The 26,036-nt window shown below is 44.7% G+C and overlaps 1 protein-coding gene across 5 annotated transcripts in view; it reads right to left on the reverse strand.

Annotated features, from left to right (window-relative positions):
- The window catches only part of RAPGEF1 (Rap guanine nucleotide exchange factor 1), a 195,786-nt gene that overhangs the window by 5,816 nt on the left and 163,934 nt on the right, over positions 1 to 26,036 (reverse strand). For 3 of the 5 annotated variants that reach the window (XM_077147295.1, XM_077147294.1, XM_077147291.1), the window contains 11 exons: positions 18,489 to 18,577; positions 15,729 to 15,840; positions 13,424 to 13,499; positions 9,248 to 9,332; positions 7,357 to 7,449; positions 6,100 to 6,285; positions 5,028 to 5,112; positions 4,797 to 4,891; positions 3,093 to 3,171; positions 2,897 to 2,998; positions 1,075 to 1,172 (listed from right to left, as the gene is read on the reverse strand). In XM_077147295.1, coding sequence (XP_077003410.1) covers positions 1,075 to 1,172; positions 2,897 to 2,998; positions 3,093 to 3,171; positions 4,797 to 4,891; positions 5,028 to 5,112; positions 6,100 to 6,285; positions 7,357 to 7,449; positions 9,248 to 9,332; positions 13,424 to 13,499; positions 15,729 to 15,840; positions 18,489 to 18,577 — 1,100 coding nt within the window. Of the gene's footprint in view, positions 1 to 1,074; positions 1,173 to 2,896; positions 2,999 to 3,092; positions 3,172 to 4,796; positions 4,892 to 5,027; positions 5,113 to 6,099; positions 6,286 to 7,356; positions 7,450 to 9,247; positions 9,333 to 13,423; positions 13,500 to 15,728; positions 15,841 to 18,488; positions 18,578 to 20,276; positions 20,370 to 21,291; positions 21,565 to 26,036 lie in introns of all 5 variants that reach the window. The other 2 variants (XM_077147288.1, XM_077147285.1) reach the window with 1 other exon arrangement.

Genomic DNA, 26,036 nt, shown 5'->3' on the forward strand with positions numbered 1-26,036 from the left:
TATATGTGACTGCTGTAAGAGCTTACAATCTAAGACCTTTTACGATAGGCCCCAACCCGACAACTCATGCTCTCGACCGCAGTTCACTGAGTTTTTGTTATAATTAGTTCCTATGAGTAAGGCATGATAATATTTGTCATTCAACATACAGTCCTTAAGGTTCATTCACCTAGTTCCATGTGAGGAATACAACTTGCTTTTAAAAACAAAGGACGTGAGGCCAAATGAGTAAAGATGGGGGAACCAGTTTTACCCAGGAAGGGCTCAGCCTGAGTGACTTAGCTGATACTTTCTTAGGATCTCAGATGAGGAACCCCGATGGCAAAAAGGTTAGGAAGCAAGGAAAGGGTGACTGATTGGCTGCAAGAAGACCTTTGTCTCTAAGCATAAAGTCCTTCGCCGAACAAGAATTATGTTCCATCAGACATTCCACCCTGAAAATACTGATGAGTCTACTATTCCCTACTTGGAGATTCAAGATGTTCATTAGCATATTAAAGGCTCTGATAAGCCCTGCAACCAAAAAACACATTTGGTTTTGATTATTCCACTATTTCCTAAGCTTATGTGGCCATGGGATTCTTTTGCATGAAACAAGTATTTACTCCATTCCTTCACTCATACTTTGGGAGATGTTCTCAATTTTTAAATACCATATGCTGTCAGGTTTCCTGGGAATTCCTAGAGAGTCCTCAGGTGGTTCTAATATGCAGCCAAGTCTGAAAACCACTGGAATATAGCACAATGCCATTTGTGAGGGTAAAAAAAGAGAAGCTATGCATACATGCCTGAACATGGGTTCTGGCAGATTACAGAAGGAGTTGGGAATAGTAGGTAGGACTGGGAAGAGGAAAAGATGGGAACTTACACTTTTTACTTGATACCTTCTTTTCTGTTTAAATTATATGACAAGAAGCATGTTTCACTTTTAGAGTAAAAAATAAAATAGAATAACAAGTGTCTTTGCTGAAAACCCTTAAGTGAGGATTTCTCTGAGGAAGCCCAATACATCTTTCCCAGAGCAACAGAAAGGAAAACGCGGCTGGAGTCGAGGGTAAGGAGGCTGCTACTCACAGGTAAGGGATACACGGAGGCTCCACCTCTGAGAGGGCGGCCCGGTAGGCTCGGAAGGAGGATGAGCTGTCAATCAATGTACAGTACTCAGCCAGGCCCTGGGGGAACAATGTTTGGTAGGTCAGAGCCCTGGTTCCTCGCTGACCAACTCATCAACCCTCCCTTCTACCCAGCTTTGATAGCATGTCCACAGATGGGAATACCAAGATACCCTGGGCCTGTAGAGATCTGGGCTCTTCTAACAGGGTGCCAGCCAAACCACTGCTGCAGGAAGATGTTGGGCTGGGCTCTTTTCTGAAGGAGCACTCCAAGGTGCTTGTTGAGCTTGGTCAGAATCATCATCTTTGAGCAACAAGATACTGAAAGATGGGGTTCCTACTTGGTGAAGAAGTGACAATCCACCCTCCATACTGTAGCCCAAGTGAATCACCTAAAACACAAACTGAACATGTCACCCCTGGCTCAAACCCCTTCCTTAGTTCCTTACTGCACTCAAGACAGACTCCAGATTCCTTAAAATTCAACCAAAGACTTCCATGGGCCCTGCAACATGTGATACTGCCATTCTGCAGGGCAGAAATGCTTCTTGCCTCCTGCACAAAGCGCACCATTCCTTGCCTATGAGAATGAGCCTATCCTGTCAGAATATAATTTTCCTGCCTCTTCACCTGTTCAACGCTCTCATCCTGAAGTGTTAACTTCTCCAGGAAGCTTTCTCTGCCTCCTCAGGACCTCTTGTATGTTCCTCCCATGGCATCCAGTATATATTTCACACTTTTCTGTATGGTGCTGCTGTATAAATGTCCCTTTATGTGCACCTAGTGAGATGATCCCTGAGTGGCCCAGATGACACTCAGCCCAGTAGACTGCCTTTCTTCTCAAGAAACATCTTGCCACCCTTAGATAAAGGTCTAACTTTCTCACCGGGCTCTGCAAGGCCCTCAGAGTTGGGAGCTGGCCCTTTCACTGTCGTGACACAGCCAGGCTGGCCTCCTGCTCCCTGAGGGAACCAAGCTCCCATCTGTGCATTCCTCTGTCCTCTTTCATAAAAATTCTCTTCCCCTTCCAAGAAACTCCTCTTCATCTTTCAGGTCTTCATCAATCATGTCAAGACTGATAGGTGCAGTGTGCAGAGAGATGACAGCCTTGCACCAGGCATTGCCAGACTCAGAATCCCTCCAGGCCATGATTTAATGCCCGAGCCGAGCTCGGCTGTCAGGAGTGGCCACCAAATTATGACACATTATGCCGGGTGGCTGACACACGCTCCCGCGCGGGAGAGGAGCTGGTAGAGAGCCCGCTGCCCAATGAACAGCACTTCCTTGGGAAAGCTTCCCCCTTGACCCCTAGGCAGGGTCAGACTGCCTTGTCATATGCTCTCTTAGCAGCCATTATTTTCCTTTTAGCACAAAAGAAATTTGCCCATCTGACCTGCTCACAGTACATCCCCAATGCTTAATGTGGTGCCAGGTCCAAAGCAGTCCCATCAGAAGCATGGGCTGAAAGAAGGACTGTGTAAGTGAATTTGAGACACAGGTACAGATTTGTAACAGGAGGCAGCAGGATGGCCATAATGTTATAACCACAGAATGAACCACAGACCCTCAGAAAGAGAGGAGGATACTATGGTGGGGGTTGGGGAGGAAAGGGTTGTCATGGCCACACAGTACCCCAGTGGCAGAGCAGGGACCTGATCCCAGTTCTCTGTCCCAGTCCCAAGCACTTTCTGCCACAGCCAGCTTAACCGAGTGCCAGGTAGGCCTCCCCACCTGACTACTTTCTTCCAAAACCAATAGATCAACAGGGCTCAGCCCCAGCTCACCTCCGAGGTCTGCTTTTGCCACTCCAGCCTGCGGATGGGTGCCGAGTCCAGTGCAGAGAGGATGGCCAGGTAGGAGTTGAAGTTATTTAGCTTTCGTAAGTGCTACAGAGAGAGATGTGACCTCTGTGAGGGGAGGTGGCAGGAACAAGCAAGGTATGAAAGGGTGGGCTCTGGGGGAAGGAACAGTCATGGTTACCTTCATGATCTTGATGAACTTCAAGAGCAGGCGTTCTCTGTCCTGGGCCTTTTCCTGTAACATGATTATTGACCGGACCCTACAAGGACCAAGAGAAAAAAGAAGAGAGAGCTAAGATGACCAAGTCTCCCTGCAGGACCCCTGGTGGTCATAATAGAGGTGGGGCCTGCATGGATTCCTGCACCAGCTGGATATGAATCCACATCTACCAGTGCTCAGGGATGTGTGATGCCCCAAGTGTAGACCTACTCCCTGTTCCTGAAGAGAACATCCCAGAGACAGAGGCAAGACACCATAAAAGAAATGTGACTGATCCTAATTGAACCTGAACAGTGACTCTGCAGGCAGCAGGGAGGTTTTGGATGATCAAAGCAGAGTCCGTACTGACAAACAGTGATCCCCAAGCATCTCTGGGGCTAGGAAAAGCCATTCATGTGGTTCTAGGACTGGCAAAGGGAAGACAAGGGACACAAGGGTTAAGAGGCCATTTTTGCCAGCCATGAGGGAGAGAATGGCTGTCTTGGAGCCTCTTAGGACAACAACGACAACTAGAGCAAAGAAGCAGATCTCGTTTGTGCCAAATGTGTAACAAAGACTTTCAGGCAGTCTCAACCTCCTGTGGTTTTACAGGGTTCACTACCAGAATTACTCAGAGGATATCTTCTCACCTTTCTATGCTGTTTGTTTGGCCCTGGAAAAGGGCAGATGGTTTGAAAGGGCCACACCTACACCTCCTGCTAGCCACCCTGCCCCAGTGGGACATACTCGCTTTTTACTCAATAAGGGGCCATGGCTGGAATCCAGGCTCAGGGGCTCTGTGTGCAGGTCTGTCCGAGAATCTACCACATCCTATTGAGCAAACCTCTAACTGGTCTGATGGGTTGCTGAGCATACTTTACAGAGAAGTGGAGTGCTTCCTGTTATAGGGAGAAAAGCAAGGTACTCAGAGAATTTTTCTTCTGTTTCCCATTTTAATTACTGAAATCTCTAACAATGACACAACTGTCATGCATGACAGCGAATGCGTACAGTAATTCAATCAAACTTCTTGGAAAGGACACATTTAGCGATCTGGGATAACGGAAAAAGAAGAAAAATATAGCGTGAGCTTAGAGCATTTTTAAAACACCAGAATTTCCCTCTGGTGGCAGTGGAGGTTCCTGTGAAGGGTGGGTTCTGCTGAAGCTGGAGACTACATACCCAGACTGATTCTTTAACACTGAGAGGCTATAGGCGCTTTTGAGTCACATCTTAAAGAGCCAAGACTTCTGAATAATAAACACACTGTTGGACTTCAATTCACCTTAAGAACTAAAGGCTAACTAAAAGTATTCATAGAGCTCACACTTTTGCTAACAGTTTTGAAAGAGATTCAGACTGAAGATTCACCCCAAAGGCTGCCTGGCAGTGAAGAGATTGGCAGCGACTAGAGCAGGATGGCAGGCACGACTAATCAATCCTGGAACACCTCCTTGCTGAGCCCAGATGTTGTCTCAACCAGTCCCTTACTTCCAGCCCAGGGGAACTGATGGGCAACATGAGCCTTTGGCCTCTACGCTTACTCTCGGCCTCTGCGCAGTTAATGCCCATGGGCCTCACAATGGGGTTTGGGGAACCAAAGAGGCAATTCCTACTCTTTGCCATTCCACCTTTCTGAGAAGGAAAACACAGAACCCATCGAGGTGTACTGCAGCTCCTTCTTACCAATAGGACATGTTGTTGAAGTGCTCAGTGAATTGGGTCAAATTGGGGCTCTTCTCTTCGTTTTGCTCTTTTGCCCAAAGCAAAACCTCAGGAATCTGAAAAAGGAAATGGACCTGAGAGAGTTAGAGCCCTCTGGCTTTACTCTGACTGAGTAGTTTTACTCATTCAGTAAAAGCCCCAGCATCTGCTTGAACATCCTCCCCAAGCCCTAGGCCCCACTGAACACCATACCTCTATTTTATAAAAGAGCTCAGCATCTAGCAGTGTCAGCTGCTCCGCTATTTCATGGCTATGAAAGTCATGCAAGGTCCCTGGCCTGAAAGACAAGGCAACAGAAGAGTGGTCAGGTGATAAGGCACAGCAGATGGGAGAGCCGAGGTGTTTGTCGCCAATTTCAGAGCTGAACGAGACCAGAGGGAACAACTGCCCCAAACCTCATTGCACAAGAAGAGAGCATGAAACTTTAAGTTTTGTTGGAAGTCACAGCAGTTCAGCAGTGGAACAGGACCAGACCGAGGTCCTTAAGTCTCTCTCCCAGCCACACGCGCTTCTCCCCAGGACAACAAAGTCTGGATTTCTGATCCTTCCTCTGCTGTGTGTGCTGTAGTTTCCAGAGTCAGGGATCTTCCCTTTCAAGCTCATGGACAGTTCGGGTGCCCAAGAACTCTTATAACCAGACTTCCCTCCTGGGTGGCCAGTGGCCATCAAGATGGCCATGGGAAGAGAGATGTTGCCATATAGATGGTGGTTAAAATATTCAACACTAATGAGCTGAAAAACAACAAACTTTTACATCTGGAATTAAAATCTGCCTTTGGAATTGGGTAGAGGGGCAGGTAACAGATTTGAACCTTTCCACAGATTCTTAGGAATTCTCAGGAAGGCACAGTGAGGCTGGGCTAGGGCTACAATGAACAGTTGACGTGTTAGTGCCATGACGATAATTAAGAGCAAACCTCAGGCAGCCTGGAACTTATTAATCTGTTTCCTGACATACGAAACCCCACCTCATGCCCTGCCACCCATTTCCTAGTAACAGGGTGACTCATCACAAAATATACCTTCCAAAAAAAGAGCCTCAGCCCACAGAGGAAACTCAAGGGACCGCCCCTGAGGCACCTCGTCACAAGGTCTAGGGGGAACCAGGACATGAGGCTGTGGGGCTGGAGAGGGACAGAGGGTAAACCGAGGGAAATAAAACAGAAAGGCAGGCACTGGGGACAGTTCTTGCTAGAGGAGACAGGGGCTGGGAAGCAGGCAAGACCTGAGGTCAGAACTCACAGACATGCGGCTGGCTCCTCACCTGGCTGCTACGCCCCTGGCTGCCAGGGGCTGGTCGGAGTTAGCACACCTGAGCAACTTCTTCTGGTCTACTTTGTCCAGGATGTTCTTCCGGAGCACACGGGCCAGGCTGAGCTCCCCATTGCACACCAAGCGAAAGACCAGTTCCATGAGCAGCTTCAAAATCTCTTCTGTTAACTCTACCAGGCTAAAGGGCCAAAGGCCACAAGGTTAGGGGCAGAATACAAGATCCAGCAGAAGTACTGCTACCCACTGAATCCAAAATCTACCTTAAGATGCCAAGGACCAAATAGCAGTGATCAAAAAACAGCTGGGAAACCTCATGTGGGAAGAGAGCAAGAGAAAGAACTTGGGATGGCTGCTTGCATCCTCAGAAGTACTGGGAGTGGTCTAAGTTGTGATAAATAACCACCATTCACTAAACAAATTTTTGCTGGCACTGAACAAGTCACACCAGGGAATGTGCCAAGAACTGGGCTACAAAGATAAATCCCACAAAAATTTGTTCCAGAGGAGTTCCTAGGCTCACTAGAGCAATGAGATGCCAAGAAGACTTTACTAGTCTAGACGAGACCCCTTGAACTTTGTCTGCATAGCACTTACCACTTAGTAAAATTTCACAGGTACACAGTTACTGTCTAAGGCCGTCTCTCCTGTTAGAAGGTAAATGCCTTGAAGGCAGGGACCCGGTTTATTTTGTTCACCATTGACTCTGCAGACCTAGGCTTGGCTCAACATGTATTTGTTAAGTGAACAGAAATGACAAGTGCCACACCAGAGATGTAGATAGATCACTACTGAAATGCTGAAGAGGGAGGGGGAGACTACTTTCTGCACCCTAGCTTAGACTCCACTCAGCCTCCAAAACTGCTGGTGGCTAATGGCGCAGCCCACAGTGGACAAGTCCTAAATTACATGTTAGAGGGATGGCCTTAGGACGTACCCCACAAGAAAATCCAGGGCCCAGGCTGGGCTGGTGGAATTCCTTACTCTGCTCTAAATGGCAAAGAAGGAGTTTGAGTTAGCATTGAAGTAGGTAAGAGCAAGCCTGTCCAACCCTGGGGTGGAAGGCAGCGATCTGCGCTCTGCTGGCCTGTCCTCTAGGAGAGCAGGTGGGACATGGATGAGCTGTCCTTTTCTCAGCAGGGAAGTCGGCCATTCCATCGAGGAACTGGTTTGAGATGCCAAAGGCATGAGAAGCTCCTTGAGACTTTCCTACCCCCTCCTCCACAGGATCCCCACAGGCCAAAGCACTAACCAGAGCTCGTCCACCACTCGCACCAGCACGAAGAACGTGTTTTTGCTGACACGCTTCTTGAATGTGTCGGCAAAGGGAGAGAACTTTTCGTATGTGGAATATGGGTTAAAGAAGTAGGCAGCTCTTACATGGGGTGGGGTGAGGTGGAATATGTGGTGGGATGAACTTCCAGCTACTGAAGCCTCCACACCTCCCTGGACCATGCAGTCAGTTTCTGCACGGCCACTCTCCTAGGGAACGCTGATCTCTGCAATGCTGGGACTGTTTTTCCCTCAGAGTCAAAGAGAGCACATCTCCACCCTTCCCTATAGCAGCCCTTTACATACCTGAAAATCTCTGGCTCTCCTGAGGTTGTGGTCTCTACACCTACCGTTCTCTGACTACCTCCTGCCTGCCCTCTAACACTCTAGGCCCTTCTATGTTGTGGACCTCAGGACGAGTACAATGTACCTGGGATAGTCTGACTTGTATGGCACAGAGGACTTACTAGCCAACCGTGCCCAGGGTCCAGATGGTACATATTCACTAATCTGGTGAAGTGGCCAGCCAGGCAAAGGCTACATGTGTGTAAGAGGGCTGAGCATGTGGCTGCTCTCCCACCAGGCAGCAATACAGGTCAGTCACTTTAGCTCTCTGAACCTCAGTTTCCTCAATTACATAATAGGAAATTATATAATGATACCAACCTCATGGTGTTATGGCAGAATGTGAATGCTCAGCATGCCCCCAATACTAGTAAATTCTCAATAAGTGTGAGTTACAATTATTTGCTGAGCCAGGCTTGTGAGTAGGGGCTCTGAGTAACAGAACCTGTGAAGATAGAGGAGACCTAAGTCTGAGCAAATGGAAAATTCCATTTATCTTTGCTAGACCAGAAAATCTAAGGTTAAGGGGAAAATGGGAAGGCAGTGAGGTCTAGAAGGAACAGGAGAAGCCTCAGGGCACACGGACAAGGAGGGAGAGAACAGCGGAGGGCTTTGACTTCTTGCTCCAAAGTGACAGCAGTTGTCCAGCAGATGGCAGTGGTGGGCTATGATGCTGGGAGGCAGCCAAGGAGCAGAGAACCCTGGACCATTAGCTCTTGGGAGAGGTGGCTGAGTCTATTGAATCTTGATTCCCTCAAGCCTCACACACTGCGGCTGCACCTCTGAGAAGGGTATCTACCTCTTGGGACAGGTGCACACTAAGCAAAGGTCTCTGCCTCCAGTTGGTCTCTGCAGGGGCCTGTACACTCACTCTTTGCAGGATGTATTAATTCTTTTTCAGAAACATCCAATGATCCAGCAGGTAGCACATCCTATAATCCAGGCACTTTATATAATTGAATTCAATCTTTTTACAGATAAGAAAAGTGAGGTTCAGAGAGGAGGCCTTTGCCTAAGGTCCCAAAGCTAGGAAAATGGCAAAGTAGGAACGTGAACTCAGCCTATTGGGCTCCAAAATCCCTACATCACACTGCTGCCCCACATTACCATCAGGTTCCCTGCCATGAGGGCTGAGTGGGGTAGGGATGGGTAGGCAAGAAGGCCCCCTCTTGCCCCTGTCTCCAGAAGGCTGTGTATGATGAAAAGCTGAGGAGCCAGGGTTGGTGGCAGATGGGTACTGAGGGCAACGAAAGCAAAGTCTGCCTGTCTGGACCCATGCACACCTCCCAGAGGCTGGCATTTATATACTTCTAAGTGTCCCTGAGACAAAACCCTGCCCAAGATACAATCTGCCTACTTCCTTCCCTGGGTGGTGTAAAAAACCATTCTGCAACCTAGCTGGTACCAAAAAACCATAACTGTCAACTTCTGAAATAAAATGAGTTCTAGGAGGCCCATTTTGCCATTGCTGGGCTGGTTCTGGGGTAGAGGGGTGGGGTGCCAAGAGAGGGTGCCAGAAAGGATATCTGTACTGCAGCTTCTTGATGAGCTCCTCAGGGGTGATGAAAGTCCTGTAAGTCGTCAAGAAGGCTTCACAGTACAAAACCAAATCTAGAGGGGAAAAACAAAAGGCACAATTAATCACGGTGTAGAGGCTGGGGGAGTAGGTGGGATTCTGGGTCTGAAAAGAGCTAGGAAATGCAAGAGGAAAAGCCCTTGCTCTGAGAAAGACAGGGGAAGCAGCATAGGGGAGTGGAAAGAGCAAGAGACTGGAGGTTAGACGCTAAGGGCCTGATAATTCATTCTGGTGCCCTCTACCTGGGTGCCCCAGAGAAAGCCACCTGACTCCTCTGGACTCAGCTCCACATTTCTCAAACAAGGGAGTGTATCAGAGTGAGGAAAAGCAAATGGGTTTCATCATGCAAGCACACTTTATTTGATCGACTGGGGCTGCCTTGGGAATGATGCTGCGGTGGATTCTGAGGCCAACACTGGTCCCAGTGGGAAAGAAAACTGCAATTATTAGTGATGTCTGCCACTGGCAAGGGGTAAACATTGGTAGCATGTCTGTTCCAGGTGTTTGCTCTCCTGGATCCAGGGGTTCTTGTCTGTTCTAAAAGTTGATGATTCGAAGGGTCTTAAAATTATAGGCATAGAGAAAATAGTTCAAAATAATCCGGCAGGGTTTTGAAGCTAAATCATAAAAAATACTTTAAGGGGATCGGGTCCAATAATTCAATGATTCTGGGGAATTTTACTTACTGCAAATACTATGAGTCACAGCTTGGAGAGCATCTGTAAGCACCTTGGGTGTCACAGAGGTGCAAGGCCCACTGCTAAGAGCCTGGCACCAGAGGTCAGGAGTGGGAAAGAATGAGATGACAAGCCACTGCATGGGACTGGGCAGGCAGGTCCCATCTACCATTATGCTTTTCCAATGGAGGGAATGATTCCATCCAGGGATTTCCGATCTTTCTGGAATCATGACATACCCTTGTTTATTTGCTGTTGAGACTCACCCTCCAAACCATGCTGTCTCTGATGTTCAGAAAAAAAGTAACTGAATTGATTAAATGGCAGGACACTCCCCGAGTCAAATGACCTGGCTAGACTTGTTAATTAGTATATGATCTAAGATTCAGATCTGGAGTTGACTCCAAAGTCTGTGCTCTTAACCATGAGGCTGAGTACATGCACCCTATTTAAATTTTGTTTTGGGGGGCAGAGACCACCTTCTCCTATCTTCTCTCATGCATCTCCCAATTTGGCAGGCAGTGACAGGAATCCTGAAGAACCCCACTTCTCCAGGCACAAGCATGATTGCTTTCTCACCCAAACAAAAGAGGAAAACTGACATTTGCTTTTGCATCTGAAAGTCTGTATGATGTAAATGAGAGCAAGTAGGTGTGAGTGAGGTTTACAGGCTGGAATCTCAGTATTGTACTCAGGCTCATTCCTGGACTCCCAAATTTTACCTAGCTCTCTGTCAAGTTTGGGCTTTTGTTGAAAAAGGGTCTGGGTGAAGAAGCAGAGAGGGAGTCAGACAAATGAATGCCTGTTTCTGGAAGAACAAATCTAAGTCTATGCATCTTTCTATCTTCAGCATTGCCTGTTGCCATGGCGACCACTCAAAGGGTAGGTGCCAGGCTTACCAGGGAACACTAGGCCATGCTCTGCACATGTACTACTTCCCTGACTGCTCAGAGCAACTCCTGAGGGGCAGGGGCTACTGTCATTCCCACTTTAGAGATGAAGAACCCAAGCACAGAGAAACGGAGTAATTTTTCTGAGATCACACAACTTATAAGTAGTGTGACCCTTGGCAGGGTTCATTCATGCCAAGGACAATCTAACCCCAAATAACCATCAGGTGTACTCTGGGTTATAGCAAACAGGGTGTCATCTAGTTTTTGGTATGAGAGTGATGTGCCTCACTCTCTAACGTTTATATAGTTCTTTGTACTTCTCTTTGTACTTTCAGAGCACTTTCTGTTACTTGGCTCACTTGATCTTAATGACAACTCTAGAAGGTGTGGTTCTCATCATTCCTAGTTCCTCTACTGAGAAAATGGAAGCTCCAGAGGGTTACGTGCTATGTTTCGGCACACACAGTTCACAAAGAATGGAGCTGATCTGAAATGAGGTCTAAGAAGGTTAAACCCAGTTTTACCCTCTAACACGCTGCTTCTGATAACACACTACCCAAGAGCAGAGCTTTCCAGATGACAAAGCACCTTCCATCAACCAGCTCTCATCCAGGCTGAACACTGCTCTGCATTGTATGGGTCTCCACTGTCTCTAAGCCAAGGGATCTCCAGTAGTGAGTGTCACTGGTATAGTCTCTGGTTAGCAGGAAGCACTTGCCCAAGCAGTTTTCTTTGTTAACTGCTGCAGAGTGCCTCTTCCCTTCCAGTATAGCCCAGGGCCTCTTGTCTCAGTAGTAAGTACAAAAAACTTTGGTTCAGTGAAACTTCAAAATCTTTCCATTAATAACAGAAGTACCAGCTGACAGCAAAGCCTCCTCTGCATAGACTGAAAAGTTCTTAGGCTGTCCTGTCCACAGGGGCTCAGCCTTTGGCTTTAGCCACAGCTAGCTTTGTGTGGCAGGATGGCAAAGTTCATCTGTCGGAGTTGAGGCCTGGAGTCAGTTCCCATCTCAGACTTTCACTTTTTGGATGAAAATATATTTGTTTCTTATGTCTGGCTCTGATTTATAAGACATGAAGTAGTAATTTACTAGAGGAAAACTGGAGCAAGAACTTGTTCTCAGAGGTGGTAATGAATACATCCTGAGTACTTTCTATATAGTAGTCATATTTCATGTTATTTCATTGACTCTTGAAGTCAACTGTGAGATGGGTGCTAAAAACCCCTTCAAAAAGCTAAGTCTACTGAGGCGTAGAAGAAAGAAGTGATTTGCCCAATGGTCACCCATGCCTATGAACGGCACAGCCATATTTGAATTTAAGAACTCTAGGACTTCCTTTCCCCAGAGCCTGTCTAAGGCATGAAGGAACACCAGATGCAAACCAGTGGGTCAGTGAGTTTACTCAAGCTATTTCTTCTTTTTCTCTATTTTTCAAACTTTTTGCAATATAAACTTTTTTTCACATTACTTTTATAATTTAAAAACCCCCAGAATCATTCTATGTAATATACTTACGGAAATCTGCTGTAAAAACATATGGTTAAGGATGTTTACAAAAATGAAGTAAGTTAGGTTAGAATTTACTTTAACAAGGCTATTAATTATCTTTTTAATAATTTTTAAAATGTAAAAGAAAATGAGTCTGGGGAGAGACACGGCCCAGGTGGGGAGAGAGTCTGTGTGCCCTGCAGCCCTGCCCCTGAGAGGGCACTGACTCTCTCAAGGATGGAGCAGGGGAGAGTGAATGCTAACCTGAGCCTGTCCTAATCCAGGTCACAGGCATTTTCCTTCCTGCTTGCTCTGTACGCAGCCTCTTCCTCCTCTCCCTTCAGAACAGACTTGGAATGGTAGCTGTTTTGCCACACAGAGTCTATCTGATAGGGTTAAAAGGATATTTCCTTGCTTTTCCAAACTATCCTCAAACTACGAGGACACTAAATGGAGCAGTGTGGTAGGGGGCAGCTCAATGCTTAGGGTCAGGAGCCTTCTGTGAAAGGGAGTGTCACTGCTATCAAATCAAAGGTTCCTGGACAGAACAAACTTTTTTTCCAGGAACTTCCTAGTGGTGTATGTGAATTAAATCCAAACTAGTAGGTCTGGAATAATACAGAGGGTCAAAAAGGGAAAAATATAAACTGCTATTCACTTGTTATTCTAGTTTTAATACTATTATTCAACATGCTGTTATTCAAGCATCTATTTATTGAGCATTTACTATGTGATGAACTCTGTAGTTGACACTCACTTTCCTGACAATCCTGTGGGATATGTACCCTAGGACCAGGAGGATCATCATTGCCCCTCACTAACAGGAGGTCAGCTGGTAAGTAGAGGGTCCTGGCTTTGAACACAGGTTAGCCTATCTCCTAAAGAGGGTGACCCTCTGATAGAGCAGGACCAGGAGCGCATTCAGAACCATTAGAGGCTGACTTCCAGGAGAGGACAGGAGGCCACAATGAGGCTGAGCATCATCTTAGCTTCAGTCCAGTCCAGCCCCAACCTAGCAAGCACTCTTGACCACAGACAAAGGTCACCACAGTATGAGCTGCCATACCTTTCCTGTCTGTCTCAGTAGCATGGACCAGTAAGATATCTCCAGATCCTCCTCGGACATCTGGCCCATCATCACCCTGCAATAAAAACAGAAAAAGAGGGCATGAGTCAGAATCAGTCTCAAAGTCAGTTTTGGAAATGACAGGTAGGGATGAGACGACAAAGATACTGCTTTGCAGAGATTCCAAATCCCTATTCCCTTGGGATTCCTCTCATTCTAGGAGTGGAATGCTTGTGCTACAGATGTGAGGAATGCCTTTGTAGCCTATCCACTGCTCTGCGCTGAGCAGATGGGAACAGATTAGAACCTAATCTGGGGAAGTGCTTGGTTCTGAGATCTGCCCAGACAACATGGGCACTGGGGCACAAATCATGCTTTTGAGGACACACCGGGTCACGCACAAATTATACCATTCAACCTCCCTCTGCTCATCAACACATGGGTCAGAGAGGCAAGGTGTGAAATTCTCAGAAACTGGGTATGGTGGGATCCCATGCGGAGACAGGCAGGACTGTCATCAGTCTCTTTCAGGATGATGGTGGAGTAGCAGGACTAACTCCAAGTATACTCATGTTTCTTAAATTGCTGGAAGCTGCCCTAATTCTAAATCCTTGTTTCCCCAGGTGGTAGGATTAGTCATGTGCATATCGCAGCTTCTTCCTTGGAATAGTATAAAATGTTATAGAGACGTTCAATTTCATCTGACATTCCTTAGTGACATCATCCTCCTGCTTACCAAGTAAGAAACAAGCATTCTTTTCAATGTGGTCAAGCACAGGCACCAACCCATAAAACTGGCCTGGAGCCAAAAAGTTGCCATCAGGGTTAGAAATGAAACCCTGGGCCTCAACTCTGGTCCCTGAGTCCCAATGCCCACTTGCTCTGTAATTCTGTAAATCTGATTACCTTAATCAAATACTCCGCTAACCTTGTGCTTGCAGCACACACTCTAGGAGATACTATCAAATCAAAGGTTCTGGACAGAACAAGCTTTTTTTCCAGGAACTTCTTAGTGGTGTATGTGAATTAAATCCAAACTAGTAGGTCTGGAATAATATAAGGGGTCAAAATGAGGAAAAATATGAACAGCTACTCATTTGTTATTCTAGTTTTAATATTATTCAACACGCTGTTATTCAAGCATCTATTTATTGGGCATATACTATGTGATGCGCTCTGCCACATGTACTTCTTTAGATATTTTCCCTTGACTTCAGAGTCCAGAAACCATCTTGGATTTCCAGCTAGCAGAGAAAATCCCGTGACCTGATATTTTGGAAGAAATTTCTGTCAAGGGTCATAAAAGCTCACTTCTCTCTGTAGAGGAGTACAGCACCCCCATCATGGGTAGGTAGTAATAGCCACTCCTTCCTGCTCCCTGACAGGCAGGAGACCAATACCTTGCCTGTGTGACTCACTTGCCACAGCCAGGGCTAGTTCAGTTTGGCCCACCAGTGTGCAAAGGGACACTATCTATATATCCATGTTCTATATGTATGACTGCCATCAAATCTGAGCCAGAAACATGGTAACTTCCTCAGGGGTAGGTCAAGGTTATTTTATGAAGCTGTTTTTTGTGTTTCTAGAATTGCATGGCAGAAAGGACACCAAAGCTTCTTTCAGGATAGACTCTTTTTTTGCATGGGCAGGCACTGGGAATCGAACCCGGGTCTCCAGCATGGTAGGCAAGTACTCTGCCTGCTGAGCCACCGTGGCCTGTTGAAGACTCATTTTTTATTGTGACAGGTTCAGGTATGATTTTTACCAACAAGGCTCTCTTGAGAAAGCATAGGATAGACAAGCTATAAGTGTCTAGGTCTGAATTTCCTTAATCAACTTTGTGTCTCCCAGGCTGAAATTACAATGGGTTATATTATTAGTAAGAACATAAAAATGTGTTAAACTTAATGAGGACTTACCCTGTGCAAGCTTGATGCTGACTATTTTATACGGATTTCATTCTCCTAAAAGCCTCAAGGGTTATCACTTGAGGCTTAGAGATGCTAAATAACTTGATCACTTCCTATAAGTACTAAGAGAAGGGGATAGGATAGTTTCTCCTGGAATATCTGTTAGCACCTACAATGTCCCAGAACTGGGCCAGGATAAACAAGACACACAGAGCCCCACCTCCAGAAGCCCACAGTCTGGGAGCACCTCCTGGGAGCGGTAAAAGACTCTGGTTCTGACACCTAGCTTGGGTCTTTTTTGTCTGAGACACCCCCAGGTTACAGTCTCCTTAAAGCTCCTCTCTCTCTCTTTATGGGGACAGATTCTGTAAAATCAAAGTATGTGAAGTACTCACCTCTTGCTTAAGTGTCAACCTGGCCATAATTTCATTGTGGTCGATCAGGGACAGCTCGTCTACTTCTTCCTCTGACTGAGCTGACTCCAGAGCATCTGGTGACTTTGGTGTCCTGGAAGGAGAAGTGGTTTGTGCTACAAGTGCCAAACAGGGCCCCTAGGCTCCATAAAGCCCTGAAAGCAGAGGGAGTGCTGACTCTATATAGAAGAATGCAGAGGCAGTGCTCACTCTATACAGAGGAATGTGTCAGAACTGTGGAGGGCTTCTCTGGCTTCTTTGACAAGTCTGCTTGGAGTTGTAGCTAAAATGTGAAGCCTAGACCTGCTTCTCACCCCCACCACAGGAGGACTGAGCAATGGATGACAGCTAGGGTATGGAATGGATTTCTAGCTTTGCTATCAATAAGTGTGTGACCTTGGGAAATTTCCTTCTCCCTTCTGGATGCCCCATCTATACACTGAAGGGATTAACTATGAGATAAAGAAGGCTCCACTCAGGTATTTTAAAAAGTGATGGTTTCAATCATTCTTTGCAAAGTCTTAGTATATATATATATACTCAGCATTTAAGGAAAAGAATCACAAAAAGGGAAGCAAGATGGGAAAAAATGTGGGAGCTAAATTAGCATTAATCTTAACATAATTCCATAAGTCTCCTCCTAGTGCCTACTCTCCACTGGATCCAGCACTGAGAAGAAGCAGTGAACAAAGCAGATATGGCCCCTAATCTTCAGAGCACTCAGTCTAGCAGAAGTGACAGACACCAAAGTCTAGCAGAAGTGACAGACATCAAAACAAGTAGTTACACTGTGATGAAAGAGGGACTATGGAACACTATGAGGACTATAAGCAGGGGGAATCTCACCTAGCATAAAGTGTCAGGGAAGGTCCCCCCTGATGCTAGGGCAAATAAGCTGAGCCTTGAAACACTGAATAAGAGTTTGCCAAGTAAAGAAGGGAGAGAATAATTCCTTCAGAGGGAACAAGTGAGTAGGCTGGGCGGTATCCAAGACAAGCCTGCCAGCTTAGATCATTCTAGAGAGTAGAATGGAAGTTTGGCCTGCAGATGCCCTTGCTTTCTTCCTTGTTTTATTCTTATGATTCTGTGCGTCATGGACCAGCCTTGTGGTCACAGGTCAAGTTTTAATCCTAAGCATCTGAGACCTAAGAATATGTGCCTTTGGTAAGGGAACATGGATGGACCAGTGCAAAACCATCCCCAGCCATAGGGGATGCTAAACATCTTGTCTAAGGTTCTAAGTGAGGTTTGGCCTTCCTGGAAGGAAGACAATATACCAGTCAGTGCATTTGTCTTTCTGCTTATTTCATGAGGATCATTGGTAACTCTGAAATTGACACTTTTGGGTCCAATGAAGCTGGTAACAGAACAAACTAGTTGCTATTGCTTGGCACATAAACTCTTTGCCACTAGGAGCTAAAACACAGAAAACCCACCATTCCTTGCTGAGCACTTGAGGAAGCCTTAAGCCTGGGGAAGATGAAGACAGGCAGATTCAACTTGGATGGCATCAGAGATGGTAATGAGGCAGGCAGGGTGGGTGGTCCTCTTCAAAGGGCCTGTGTAAAATAATTCCTAATTTCTTTTTCTTTCCTTGCTACTTTTTTTTAACCCCTCTTTAACTATTCATGCTTAGGCTTGGCAATGGCAAAAGAGCATAGCACAGCTCTGCTGGGAGTATCCAGGACTACAGAGATAGCTGAACCTTAGCCTAAAGAGGGGAGGAGAAGCTTGAACACGTGGAACATTTCACAAGAACGTTCATGTGAAGTTAACATGAAGTTGCAGACAGTCAGGCAAATTACAGATCCTACATATTATATTTTGAAAACATACAATGGGAAAAATAACTACATATTTCTAAACCTGGTAAAGTTTGGCTTAGGCTAAAACTGAAGAATGTTACAAGAGATAAAAGAGACATAACAATTAAATACAATGCATGACTCTTGATTGATCTTAGCTCCAAGAAAAAAAAGGAAGCTACACAAAACATTTTTTGGGAATATTGTTTACATATGATATGAGGAAATTTATTGTTCATTTTCTTAGCTGTGATAATGATAATTATTGTAATTAGGTAGGATTTTTACATTATTTTAAAAGAGGCATTCTAAAGTACTTAGGGGCAAAGTATCATAGCTATAACTTACTTTCAAAGGGTTTAGCAACAAAATATACACACTATCTAAAAGTTTTTACAATAAAAGTTGTCTGGATAGGGCAGGGACTTTTAGACTCCCTTTCTGTACTTCAATTAGGAAGAGACTGATGAAGTTGGCTTGGGATGTGCAAAAAAAGGGGAAAAGAAAAGAGAAGAATTTTGTGGGTAATTTGTAAGGTGGATAATAGATGTACAGAAAATTAAGAAATAATGGCATATTGTTTTTTTTCTTTGCTTTATATATATATATTTTACAATAAACAAGTTTAAAAAAATGAAAAAAAGAAATAATGGCAGACATTAAGAATGAAGGATTTTGAGTGGTGGGATTATTCATGATTTTTCCGTTTTCTTGCAGTTTTCTGTAATTTTCTACCACATTTTCTACCCTGAACACGTATTATTTTGAGAATCAGAAAAAGAAAAAAGAATCTAAACATAACACACACACAAGCGGGCCTGGCATGCTGGCTGCAGAGGGCAGATCATGGGTTCTCATTGAGGAGACCGGATGCTTTTAGATGCGTGGTGGAATAGGATTTGTAGGAGGGAAGTGGATCCCTTGGTTTATTTCCTACCTTTCACCACCTTCTCTGTTATCCTTCCCAGGTGCACTGCCAACCAACGAGGAATCTTTGGGATGTCTATCTTTCACAGCTGGTGATTCCTGAAAAGAGAAGTTAAGTGTTTGGTTTTTGACAGCTGCCCCATGCTGGGGCTGATCTGTCTCCCCAGCATGCCTGACTGCAAGTGGCTTTGGAGTGCAAGTTCCTATGAAGCAATTCGAAATGTGAACAAGTTAATGATGAAGGTGGTTAATTACACAGGAAACACAAGGGCCTCTTCAAACTAGCATAATGACTTTGGAAAGAGTGAAAAGGCGCCACCATTTATGACATTTTTCAACTGCCAACCTAGATGAAGCCATCTAAACCACCTCCAGGGAGAAAAAACACTATCACAATATCTACTACTTACACAGAGCTCAGCCAGTCACTGGGCTTTGGACTTTGCACATATCTTCTTATTTGACTCTTAGAAGACCCTAACAGTTCACCAGCATCATCATCCCCACTTCACACACAAGGAAACAGAAGCTAGGAAAAGTCAAAGGACTTGCCAAGATCACAAAACTATTTAGTGGCAGAGCCTGGACGTAAACCCAGGATTGTTTCTTTACAGGCTGTGCTCTTATCTACTGTGCCCTGCTGTTGTACAGTGAAATTCTGCTGACTTTTCAGATAAAGAAAATCTTCAGTACTGTACTGCTAAACCAAGGCAAACTCAGGTTTCCTCTTCCATTACCTCCCAATCACAGTTCCAAAAGGTACGGCAGCTCCAGCCATGAGCGTGAACCTCCTCTCCTCCTCTAGGAGCCTCACTTCCTCTCAGGGCTCAGCCTGCTTAGTGACAACCTGACTTTCCACTCTGGACTGCCCCTGAGGCAAGGACGGAGAACTGGGGCAGCATGAATACATGGAACGTTGTCAGACAGTACTTCAAGGAGAAGAAAAAGACAATACTGGAATTTGTCATTTGTAGGGGTGGGAAACAGTGAGAAGCGAGCCTGGATGGGTGCTAACATTTTGAGGCTAAGATGGATGATAGCAGGGGAACAGGTCACCAAGTAGACAGGTGAGGTGGGAACACCAGGAAATAAATATTCTCATGGCAGCTCCCCTTCAAGGAACCTGTCCACTGGAGAGTTATTTTTGAAGCTTTTGAACTTGCTCACATTTTGCTGCAGCAAACCTGTGCTACTCACTACTCAAGGTACTGTAGTACCTTGACCATCATGATCTGGGACAGCAATATAACAAGGAGGAGGATATGAAATGATGGTTTGCTTTCTTAAAAGGGGCCTATGCATTAACACAGAGGTCTTCCCTGCCAGACTCACCCAGCTTCCTTGGAAGCAATTACATGGAAGTAATGGAGCATGCTGGGGAGGAAGAGGAGATGAGGGTTTGAAAAGGCTTAGTGTGGCAGAGAAGAGTTTCTCACTCTGGGTGAGAAAGAAATTCCACAGAGCAACTGGTTACATGGCCAGGGTCAGCACCAAGGCTGCTCCTTGTAGATTTCCAGAAGACCCATTCTACCAGGCTCTGAGGAGTGTGCCACACACACTAAAGCAGAAGCAGAGGGAAACCCACCCCCAGAAAGCCATGTTCTCTCTCCATAGAGCTTAGATGACTTCTTACAGTGTTTTGGGAGGCCCAGTCTGCTAGTGAACTGGGGCTGGCTCAGTCAAACAGAAGCATTACAAGGGAAGCAGCCTCAGGAGAGCAGGGCCCCAACCCGCGGCCAGGCCACATGCACAAGGCAGCCAGCATTAGGACTGCAATCTCCTTCCGAGGCCTACTTACTCCTCGAGAGTGAGGGAGCTCCTCGCTGCTCTGGCCAGAGAAATACAGATTGACATATTCACCCTCACCAGCTTCCTCACTGGAGATTTCACTCTAGGGGAGACAGGATGAGAGGAAATACACATGTGACAAGCCCTAGTCAGCCCTCAAGGTTCAGAGAAGGCAGCCAGAATGGCTGGCTCTGACCAGGACTCTCCTTTTATGAGAAAGAAAAGACAGTGAGTGTGTCCTCTCTACTTGGCATACTCTTCCTCAGGATCAAAGAACAAAGCTGCTTTTGCCATCTCTTGCCTCGGTGTTAAAGGGGACCCAAGTTTCCTGCAGACTCTTTTCCAAAGATGACAAGGACCCTTTAAACTGTCCCGGGAAGGCATATTCAGTTACAAAGGGGACTTTGCAGTGTCATGGGAGATGATTAGCAAGGTATGGGAAAAAAGCAACACATCAAGACAACTCAACACACTGGGAAGTTAGTTTCCACTTGCCTGCATTTTCTCTGACACCATCTACTTGTCCATTTCAACCTGCAATGTAACATTTCCCTGTACCCAAGTAAAGTATTACAGGTAATTTAATAGGGCAGAAAACAAGGCCCTCCATCCTTCGCATCACATGCAACTGGATACACAATTGGTTTTGATCTCTCTCACTTCCACATTTCCAAAGGTGCTTGTATCTTTCTCTAAAAACAAACAAAACTAGCATTTTCTATCTTATGGTAACTGACTACTGTTCAATGGTCCAGTTGTGGGAAATCAGATTCCCAATTTGATAGGAACTTTGTATAGAAGATTCAATTTCTGTCCTGAAAATAGAAGGGTTACCATAGTATTTTGTAATCTTTTACAGGTATCAAGTCAAATCTAGTCAGGCTACTAATTTGCACATGCCAGCAACCGACTTGACTGCCAGTGAAGGGAAGAGAAGAAATGTCGAAATTTCAAGGACAAGCGACAGCTTTCTTAAAAAAATGTACAGTCCAACATGAAGGTATGTTTGTTTTTTGAGTTCTCACCGAAGGCGTCTGAGGCGAGTCAGTGAAAGAGGTTTCGGAAGGAAGGCAGACAGTGTTTCCATGAAAGTTGCTCTCCTGAGAAGATGAAAGAGGCCCGTCCATGGTGCTGGAAGGCGGACTGGCTACTGTTGGCACCACTAAGTCAGAGCTCTGAGACTGGAGGACGTGTGGGAAATGTGGAGAGGAAGAGGAGGTAGACGGAAGGAAAGGTTGAACGGAAGCTTGGTTGTGAGGCACGAAATCCTGGGAGTAGGACCTAAACACAGATTTGTACTACAGAATCAAAATGGAAAACAAACATAAAAGTAAGAAGAAGGGAAGGAGAAAAAAGACAGACAAAGAAAAAGCAGTTAGATTAACATTAGCTGAGCAGTGAAAGACTGTTCATAGTAACTCTAACAAGGGACCACCAATCATGCCAAATAACCCCCCACAACCTGCTGGCCTCTGAGGCCCACTTCCAGCACACCATGATGCTCCTGACCCTTGGCACCAGGGCTGACTAACCAACGCTGCTTCAGAGTACCTAAATGGCAGGGTGTGGAGAATGACTCCTTGATGTCCTCAAAAGAAATTAAGTCTCAATAACTGTACAGCTGAATACACACTCTGCTTCATCAGAAAATTAAACCTACACAACCCAGTCTATTGCCTTTTTGTTCTTTCAGGAATGTTATGGCTAAATTCAAAGTATGTAATCAAATATCTGGTTGTTTCTACTCATTTTGAATCTTTAGTATGAATCTCTTTGAGTTTATCCCTTAAAAATCAATACTGAAGTCTTTTAAATATTTTAATTCACCTCAAATCTTTTTAGAAGGAAAGGGCTTAAGCCCTAAAAATGGTTGGAAGAATAGCGTTATCAAAACACTAATAATTTCTATGAGTTCATTTCCTTTCCTTACCCAGTCTTTTCTCTTTAAACAGGTGAGGTGTTCCTACAACGCTATTGATGACAGCTTGGAACTGAATAGCTAAATTCCTCCAAAATCTCATCAGAGAAAAGTCTGAGATCAGGCTGAGAAGTGACAGTGAAGGCTCCAGACCTTCTTAGATCCAGTGAGCATTCTCAGGCCCAACTCTCCTGCAGGAGGATTGACAGAGAAGCTCTGGGACCAGTGGCCACTTGGTCGAAAATCCAATGATGTCATTTTGCTCTGCTAACTGTCATGGGGAATGGGAGAAGAGTACATGGAAGGCAGCAGGTCTGAAGCCCTTGCTGGGCTTACTTGACCATTGTGGATTGCTAGAATATGATGAAAGTCAAAGCCGATACAAATGTACACATGTACTCAACCAAATGGTCTCTGCATTTGTCATTGCACAGGATTTTCAGAGCCCATGGACACAAGGAAAAGGAGGAAGAAGCAATGAAATTTTAAACTAACAGGAGGTCAAAATTGTTCATATTCTTAAGCAGTTTTGCAAAGTTACTCTTTAACCTAGACAGAGAGCTGCTGCAGTTCAAGAGACAATCAATCCATCATCCAGTTGTGCTGACATCCCTAGTCCCTTCTTGGCAGTGTTGATCAGAATCTAAAGCCCTTACTCCTTCCACAGTGAAACCAAGGCCGTCTTATCCCTCCGGACTCCAGCAGCTTTTGGTTTATATCAGACTTAGGATACTTGCCCTAGGTACCTACTCATTCTTATGTATTTCGAACTAAGTTGCAAATTTTCAAGGCCAAACTTTATATATGGTTAAATGAATTAGTCAAAGAGTCATACATGTTGTGGACCAACTAGTACTCAATACTCTGAAACCTTCTAGAAATGAGAGTTCTGTATACATGCTTTTTTTTTTTTTTTTTTTTTTTTAAAGAAATGCTCAGTGATCAGATCCTTCAACTCTGCACTCTAACACCCCAAGCTCACTGCAGTGCTCTTGCCTGCCAGGTTACACATTTCATTTCAACCTTTAATAGAGACTATCAAAGACAGCCATCCAGGTAAGCAAGAGGCAAAGGTAGCTGGGAACCTCATTCTGGGTCTACTTGTGGATGGCAGTAGGGTAAAGTGTTTGGCTTTTGGGGTTCTCCATTTCATTTCCAAAGGATATTCACCCCATAAAGAGACTTCCTCACTGGCTGGGAAGGCCCTCAGAGAAGATAAGTGGAATGCATTGGCATGGTCCTAGGACCCCACCCCAACTCCCATCATCTTGTTTCAGGCAGTGGTTTCAGTCTCTCATGCAAGTCCCCAAATCCTCAGATCTGTCAGATCATTCCCAACTTCCAGGCTCTGCATGAGATTTACCTCTCTCCTTGCCACAAATCCACCTACTCACTGCCACTTAGTTTATGATTCACATAAGTGTCAATTCTTTCTGGAGTCCTGAACTATTTTCATGTATGTTCACTATTACCCTTCCCCACCATGTAAGCTCATATAGCACTTAGGCATGCCCTGTAATAATTAAACACCTTATTTATTCATTTATTTATAAATACTTTTATTAACAAAACAACATACAAACACAGACATTCTTAACATACAAACATTCCATACATGGTGTACAATCAATGGCTCACAGTATCATCACACAGTTATATATTCATCACTATGATAATTTTTTAGAACATTTGCATCACTCTAGAAAAAGAAATAAAAAGAAAAAAACTCATATATACCATATCCCTTACCCCTCCCTCTCATTGACCACTGGCATTTCCATCTACCCAATATATTTTAACCTTTGTTTCTCCCTATTATTTATTTATTCCTTTTATCCATAGTTCTTACTCATCTACCCATACCCTAGATAAAGGGAACATCAGACACAAGGTTTTCACAATCATACAGTCACACTGTAAATGTTATATCTTCATACAGTCATCTTCAAGATACATGGCTACTGGAGCACAGCTATAGTTTCAGGTACTTTCCTCTAGCTACTCAGATACACCATAAACTGAAAAGGGATATCTATATAATGCATAAGAATAACCTCCAGGATGACCTCTTGACTCTGAAATCTCTCAGCCATTGGTACCTTATTTTTCTCATTTCTTCCTTCTCCCTTTTGGTCAAGAAGGTTTTCTCAATCCCTCGATACTGGGTCCCAGCTCATCCTAGGATTTATGTTCCATGTTGCCAGGGAAATTCATACCTCTGGAGTCATGTCCAGTGTAGGAGGGGACAGCAGCGGGTTCCCTTACTGTGTCAGCTTAGAGAGAGAGGCCACATCTGAGCAACAAAAGAGGTTCTCTGGGGGGTGACTCTTAGACCTAATTTTAAGTAGGCTTAGCCTGTCCTTTGCAAGAATAAGCTTCATTGGGGCAAAACACAAGATCAGGGGCTTGGTTTATTGATTTGACTGTCCCCACTGCTTGCGAGAGTTCACAAATTCTCCAAATGTGAAGTTGAATCTTTCCCCCTTTCTTCCCATTCCCCTAAGGGGACCCTGCAAATAACGTCTTTATTCACTGCCCAAATCACTCTGGGATTTATCGGGACATCACACTAACCTGAGCAAACCAACAAAATCCAACGCCCTTTTCAAGATTTCCTGTACTTATGATGTTCATCTAAACTGACCATTCAAGTTAAATTAGGAAATACATGATTTGAAATATAAATTTTGCACAAAAATAAACATCTCTCCCTTTAGTCTTACACAGAAGATGAAATTTTAAGATATGGACGATATCATCCTTTATCCAGTCTTCTGATATATCTTAGTCCTATCCAGTTCAGCTTCACTCACATCTCTATTTGATGTCAGATCACTTTCTCAACTTCTTAAACCATTCTTGTATGGGGTACTGCTGACTTTCATAGCTTCAGAGCTCTGACTCTGAGTCTCAGGTGTCACACAAATACCCAAAGTTTCTGGAAAAGACCAGGTTATATACAAACAGCTCAGTATCTCAGAATTGAGAATTAACAATTATACCTCCTGAATATATATGACTGCTGTAAAAGCTTACAATCTAGGACCCTTTACAATAAGCCCCTACTGATAACCTGTGCTCTTGACTTTAGTTCACTGTGTTTTTACATCATGTTAGTCCATATAATTGAGGCATAATATTTGTCTTTTATTTCCTGACATTTCATTCAACACACACTTCTTACGGTTCATTCATCTAGTTGCAAGTCTCACAACTTCATTCCTTTTTGCTGAGGCTCAGTAGTCCAATGTATGTATACACCATAGTGCCCCCTTCCATTCCCTGGTCATTGTACCCTTAGGCCACCTCCATTCAATGTGATTCAAAATCACTGTTGCCAGAAACACCAGTGTGCAAATGTCCATTTGTGTCTGCACACTCAGTTCCACCAGGTATATACTGAACAATGGGGTTTCAGGATCATATGGTAAACCCACCCCTAGCCTCCTGTGGAACCACCACACTGCCCTCCAAGGGGCTGCACCTCTCATTTCCTTATTGACAGTGAATAGGTACATTTCTTTCTTCACATTTTCTTTAGTACTTCTTTCTCTCTAACCATTTTAAAAGTTTTATTCACATATCATACAATCTAGTATAAGTGTATAGACAGACATGCCTTTACCACCATACTCTATCTGAAGATATTTCCTTTTCTCCCACAAAGAATCCATACCCCTTTTCCAATGCCCCCACCTGCTGACATTTAGTTTTGGTATAATGCCTTTGTTACATTCACTGGAAGCATATTACCATGTTACTGTTGACTATAGACCCTAGCTTACATTGATTGCATTTTTTTTTCCATATACCATCTATTTTCAACATTCTGTAATACTGACATTCCTTATT

The sequence above is a fragment of the Tamandua tetradactyla genome, chromosome 2 (genome assembly GCF_023851605.1).
Source record: "Tamandua tetradactyla isolate mTamTet1 chromosome 2, mTamTet1.pri, whole genome shotgun sequence".
Lineage (NCBI taxonomy): Eukaryota > Metazoa > Chordata > Mammalia > Pilosa > Myrmecophagidae > Tamandua > Tamandua tetradactyla.